Source organism: Chelmon rostratus, chromosome 3, assembly GCF_017976325.1.
Source record: "Chelmon rostratus isolate fCheRos1 chromosome 3, fCheRos1.pri, whole genome shotgun sequence".
NCBI classification, from domain to species: Eukaryota; Metazoa; Chordata; class Actinopteri; order Chaetodontiformes; family Chaetodontidae; genus Chelmon; species Chelmon rostratus.
Genome location: NC_055660.1, coordinates 11,267,850 through 11,273,956, shown reverse-complemented (window position 1 = coordinate 11,273,956; position 6,107 = coordinate 11,267,850). Strand labels below are relative to the sequence as shown.

Here is a 6,107-nt window from a genome sequence, read left to right as displayed (position 1 = left end):
TTGGCGCAAGGTTGGACTCAGAAGAAGACGGACAGGAACAGACGCAGAGGGGATTTCTAGACGAGCAAGAATACTTAACCTCGAGTCGAGAAGACTTCTTTCAATTTGATACGAAGGTAAACTCACCAGCAGCACGTTATATTTAAGTGTGAAGACGTGAAATGTTTTGTTCATCGTAGCCGAAAGAGAGTCCACGGCTCTGCAGTAGAGTTGAATTACTAGTTTGTCTCTATTAGCCTTTTTTCACATTATGTATCGACAAACCTTTCCTTCAGAATGATTTCCATGTTAACACGATAGTTTAGGTTAAAGCTCAGTCGTGCTGATGTTGAAATTGAGGTATTTTTAACGAAGACGCCGCCTTTGTACCTTTGCTGTGTTGGCGCCATTTAACAACCACACTGTATTGTTTGTTCTTCGGGCCTTTTAACATGAAGACAAACGCCAGAGAAGGATTCATAAACTTGAACAAATTTTTTAAAGTCGTTACATTTACACCTAGTGGCATCTTACAATTATCGGGTAATCTGATGTTAAACGTGGAGTTATTTTGATTTGTAGGAACCACATTCACTGAAACTTTGTTATAATCTCATTTACATGTGAGAACAGTCACACGCGGGAAACCAGTTTTAGTCATGAGATGAAACACGTTTAGAGGTGGAGGAACAAAGAAACTAGATGCAAGCAATTGGTGTATTTCTAGGTGTTTGCAGTGGGAAGGTCAGTTTTTATAATTAAGTTTATTATTGGACAACAGGTGTCTTCTCAAACTACTATAAGCAACCTACAAAAAACTAGTTTACATTGATAGTTTGTGGTCAGGGAAGTTTGTGCTTTTTGCAAGAAAATTTCCACAAAGAATCATTACAAGTCTTCTCAGTCTCAATCACTGTTTAATGTCTTTGGGCCAGTGTTATTGATATAGACAGAAGTCCTCATCAGTAGCCACAAGTCAGAGCATTCTGGAGAAAATCAAACGGCACATCTTTATTCACAACGTTTCTGGTGTTCTGCCTGTAGTCCCAGTACTGATGGATCATCCTTCTATTGTGTTTCAGGTTGAACACAGGATGCCCAGCACACGCTCTCAGGGCCAGGCGCAGCCCACGCTGCAGTTCCCTCGCCGCAAATCCTGCAGAGTGTCCTCTCGCGCGAAGACGCCACAGCAGGAGCGACTTCCAGCTCCATCACCGACCAAACCCGAACCCCAACACCCCGCCCTGGCCCGGATTGGGCCGCTCTCTCCGAGACGCCCCGCAGCACAACATTCGCCGGCATCACCTTCCCATGTCCAGCCACGGTTTCCACTCAGCCCCCGAAAACGTACCGGTGAGAGACTCCACACAGGACGTGGACATCGTGTCCAATGTTTTCCCTCTTCAGAAGTATATGTTCAGTCTAACAAACCCCAGCCATGGTGGTCTGTCTGGTTTTGACAGCTTTATTATTAGCCTTGCTTTTGGATTGGTAAATTAACTCAGTTCCAGTTAAAGCCTAAACATCTTTGGCCTGTTGAAACCTACATCTGCCGGATACGAGCTGCTCCACACTGACTTCACCCGAATAATGAAACAATTCTGTATTTTATCTGTCAAGGTGACGACAACGGCTGTAACCTCGGCACCGGCCTGTTAGGTTCACCACCGAAGCAGAGCAAACCGTCTGTAGCTTCGCCGAGAAAGCTGGGCTTTGACGAGAACTCGCCGGTGTTAGCTCGGCGACAGCTGATCCCATCATCACCGCGGCAGCCACTCTCTCCAACCGCCAGATCGTCCCCGAGGCGTCAGGAAACGCCTGCTGGAGGCCCGGCCCGCCAGAACTCGGAGAAGAAGCTGCCGGTTGTTCGGCTCTTTGCTGAAAGTAAGAGCTTTATCCGACTGCTATTTTCTCAATTATTGTCACGACAGCAGTAACAAATGTATGTCTCAGGTTCCCAGATTGTATCGTATCATGGCACCTTTAACATTAAATCCATGCTCTGAATAGTTGATTTACTTATCTGCTTATTGTATCTGATCCAAATCGATTCAAAGGTAATTATCAAGGCTCCATAGATTTAGAGCTGAAACACTTGATCCATCTGTCGACTACTATGATCTTAGTTACAGTCAAGGTGGATTTGACTTCAGTCCTTCTGTTGACAGCACCATTCACCCTTTGACTTCCACGTTTCTCCCCCAGAGTCGAGGTTTCAGAGTGTGAAGCAGGCGCTCCACACCGCCGTCCCCGAGCGGCTCCTGTCCCGGGAGGCCGAGCGAGCGTCCATTCGATCTTTCCTGGAGGAGAAGGTCCTGCAGCGCCTCCCCGGCAGCCTCTACATCTCCGGGGCACCGGGGACTGGAAAGACAGCTTGTCTCAACTGTGTGCTGCAGGATATGAAGGTGCTTTAACAGTAAAAGTGTGGTCTAGCAGAAATGATGATAACCGACATTTGACTGTTGAATGTGGGCAGATGTTGTTATTGTAATTATTGTTGAATGATCTTTGTTTATAACTGAGTCTTCTGTCCCATCAGGCCGAGCTGTCGTCAGTGCAGACAGTGGTGGTGAACTGTATGACTCTGCGGAGCTCCCACGCAATCTTCCCGCTGCTGGCCGACAAGCTGAGAGCATCTGGTGGACAGAACGGGCTGCAGAGGTTCCTGGCTGCCCCGGGGCCCACTGTGTAAGCACCCTGGCGTGGTTCCCAGACTTTGTGGGGACCCGAGTCCTATAACGGGGCTCTTAAATGTGATGAACATCCAGTCAGGAATGAGGCTGACTCCACCCGTCTTTTTTTCCTCAGGCTTCTTGTTCTGGATGAGATGGACCAGCTGGACAGTAAAGCTCAGGACGTCCTCTACACCATCTTTGAATGGCCGTACCTGCCAAAGTCTCGCCTCTGTCTCATCGGTAAGACAATAACACACAACATAACTGACACGAGTTTTCAGCTCTTTCTCTAAATCTATTTGTTTGTATTGTGCAGAAAAATAACGGTTATAAGCCTTGAATCAGAATCAGTTTGTATCTGTAGCATCTTATTAAAGCTGGTGGATAGATGCACGCTGTTTTGTTCTGCGGAGAAGTCTTGAGCCTTGTTTGCTTTGCAGGCATCGCCAACGCTCTGGACCTGACCGATCGCATCCTGCCCCGCCTGCAGGCTCGCCCCCACTGCCGCCCCCTGCTATTAAACTTCCCTCCCTACAGCAGACAGGAGCTCACTGCCATCGTGCAGGACAGACTCGCTCAGGTAAACAGCAGAGCGAGACATAACACCTTGCATAAAGACCTCTTTTATGGGACTTTGTATTGATTTGCGTTTCAACGTCTCTCCTTTCAGGCATCGGCTGAAGGGATCATGGACGCCTCGGCGGTTCAGTTCTGTGCCAGGAAAGTGTCAGCGGTGTCAGGAGACGCCAGGAAAGCTCTGGACATCTGCAGGTATGTGCTTTTACCTGCAAAAAGTTCCATGTTTCTGCTAGTTACCACCACTCAAACATTTTTTCCCCTCTCTGCTGTTAAGCTGCATCAGATCAGCAGTCGAATTTGTTCATCAGACTGGTTTTGTTTTGTTTTCAGGAGAGCTGTTGAGGTCGTGGAGTCTGATGAGAGGAAGAAGGCATCAGATCAAAAGGCTGAAACTAAAGGTGGGTCCTGCAGTGATTTAATGACTCTAATCTGAACAAGCGTCGATTTTTGTTCCCCACTCGTCAAACATGAACTAACTCGAACTCTTCTCGTCCTCGGGCGCGTGCAGCGTCGCGGGTCAGTCTCCCCCAGGTTGCGCGGGTGCTGTCGGAGGTATATGGCGACCGAATGGCATCTCAGTGCGGCGGCTCTGATGGAGAGAGTTTCCCGCTGCAGCAGAAGCTGCTGGTCTGCTGCCTGCTGCTGCTCATACGCAACGGAAAGAGCAAAGAGATCGGCCTTGGAAAGGTGAGGCGCGACCTGGTCGTGTTTATACAGACGAAGTAACAAATCCTGTTGTCCTGGAGGACCAAGATGCTTTTTATCAACCAAAGTAGATGTGACTTTGCGTGATCCTGAACAGGAGTCCTGGGAGTTTGCACATGTCACAAAAAATGTCACCTCACTGTTGATTTTCATTGATATAAATGAAGCTCTGCAAGAAATTAAGAATGAAGTAGAATATAAGCAAAGTGGACTTAACTCTGTAACCAAACATGCAGCAAATCAAAGCCACACTCCTGTGTGAAAGAACAAAATCTGTACAGGTTAGCTGCAGCAGTTCAAGCTGATGCTGCCGTTACAGTTCAAGTTTGCAGCAAAGCTCCTGTCACACAAGACAAGAATAAAACCTGCTAATGCTGTCAGTCACTTCCTGGGAGCTGCACACACATTCAGAGCAGAGTGATCAAGTTTGGTCAAGCAGAAGTGGCTGTAGCCTAATTTTAAGTGTCCAACAGGTGGTGCTGTAGCCCAGCCTGAATGGTGTTTTTAAACATGCTAACCTGGTGGGAAACTGTTGTGTGTTTCAGCTCCACGAGGTGTACAGTCGCCTGTGTGCTCAGCGGCAGGTGTCTGCGGTGGGTCAGGGCGAGTGTTTGTCTCTCTGCAGTCTGCTGGAGAGTCGAGGGATTTTCGCCATGAAGAAGGCTAAAGAGGCTCGTCTCACTAAGGTACAAACATCAGCCAGCGTCACTCTGCACCAAAGCGTTACATCACCCTGTATCACTGTCAGGGGCTCCTGATGTGTTTTACACTGACTGAATCATTTCAGCCTGGGGGGGTGTGTTTCAGGGGGTAATTGTTCTGCACAGCACTTCAGTACAGACACTGGAAGACAAAGTTAACTCTCTTTACAGAATCACCTGCATGTTGAGGCGTTATCTCCTAAATACATGAGAGAATGAGACTAAACTAAACAAGAGCAGAAACCTTTTGTTGTTTTATTGTTGTAACCTACGAAAGGCACACAGCAACAGTCAGGAAGAGGCTTCATACAGATTTCATGTCTTGCTAAGCGCCTAAAGGTTACCTCAAGTGCCTCTTTAGTTGAAGTCAGTTTTCTGTCAGGTGGTCATTTTTCAGGCCCAGTGCGAGTCCACGGGCTCAGGGAGAGGAACTGGTGACATGGAGAGTAAAGCTGTAGAGTTGCATCTTCTCATCTGAGTTTTAATTTTGTAACTCTGCTCTCTGATCCTCCTGGAAGTAAAAGTAAATTAAAAAAAAAATCTCACAGGTGAGGGATACCTGGTTATAAAGTAATGTTCCGATAGTTAACATCCCTCTGTAGGATCCTGATCAGCTGGTTCATATAATGAATGAGCTCATTCTATGAACAGCAACTGTTGGTGTGACACTGGGTTTGTTTATGGCAGCAGGAAAAGTCTGGAAAGCAAAATGTTTAAAAAGAACCTTTTTATGTTATGTTATGTCTGTGAGATTGTGTTTTGTTGTTGTTTATTTTATTTTGACCCAAAAAGTGTCAGAAAACTGAAAGTGTAATCAGTTTCAACTATTTTCCTTTTAAATCCTGTAGAGAGTCATGCTTAAAAAGCTGTAACCACACTTTTTGGTCATTTTTGTTAAGATTAACAGTCTGTCGATTGTTGCAGCTTTAGGTGTAAATCAGTTCACATGGGCGATATTTGATCTGATCCAAAATCAGACGTTAGGCAGCTCCACAGTGAACATGATGGCAAGATTACATGGTTGTCGTGTGTTGTCGAACCAGAGGTTCATCTGAAATATTAATATGTTTGTCTCCCTGCAGGTGTTTCTAAAGATCGAGGAGAAGGACGTAGAAAACGCTCTGAAGGATCGAACTCTGCTGGGCAGCATCCTGGCTGCAGGGCTCCCCTCATGATCACACATTTATTTTTTATCTTATTTTTAAGTTGTACAAATGAAGATTTTCAATGGAATATTTTATTTTTATTCTCGTTTTTGCTGAGAATTTGTACAGTTTTTTTAATGTTTATTTTTAAAATGTTTACAAAAAAGATTTTTGGCTTTTTTGCCCTCGTAATGATTTTGATGCTCAGTTTTGAGCTGTTGAAAGACGTTGAACTCACATCAGTTGTGAGATGACAGCATTTGTTTCAGTTTGGATTTGAAACATGTACATTTTTATGCTGTAAATAAACAAACGTACAGGCG

At 45.7% G+C, this 6,107-nt stretch overlaps 1 protein-coding gene across 1 annotated transcript; it reads left to right on the top strand.

Annotated features, from left to right (window-relative positions):
• Nucleotides 1-6,107, top strand: cdc6 (cell division cycle 6 homolog (S. cerevisiae)). Its single transcript, XM_041933899.1, has 12 exons — nt 1-116; nt 1,062-1,332; nt 1,600-1,863; nt 2,185-2,384; nt 2,519-2,667; nt 2,788-2,894; nt 3,095-3,234; nt 3,325-3,425; nt 3,564-3,631; nt 3,742-3,920; nt 4,484-4,624; nt 5,722-6,107. Exons 2-12 carry the CDS (start codon nt 1,074-1,076, stop codon nt 5,812-5,814), a joined length of 1,701 nt encoding a protein of 566 aa, XP_041789833.1. The 5' UTR covers nt 1-116; nt 1,062-1,073; the 3' UTR covers nt 5,815-6,107.

Bases quoted from the DNA above. Each gene is read 5' to 3' on its own strand.
- cdc6 (XM_041933899.1), top strand. From the start codon at position 1,074: ATGCCCAGCACACGCTCTCAGGGCCAGGCGCAGCCCACGCTGCAGTTC. The intron at 1,864-2,184 runs GTAAGAGCTTTA...TTTCTCCCCCAG, and splicing joins TGTTCGGCTCTTTGCTGAAA to AGTCGAGGTTTCAGAGTGTG. The intron at 2,385-2,518 runs GTGCTTTAACAG...CTGTCCCATCAG, and splicing joins GTGTGCTGCAGGATATGAAG to GCCGAGCTGTCGTCAGTGCA.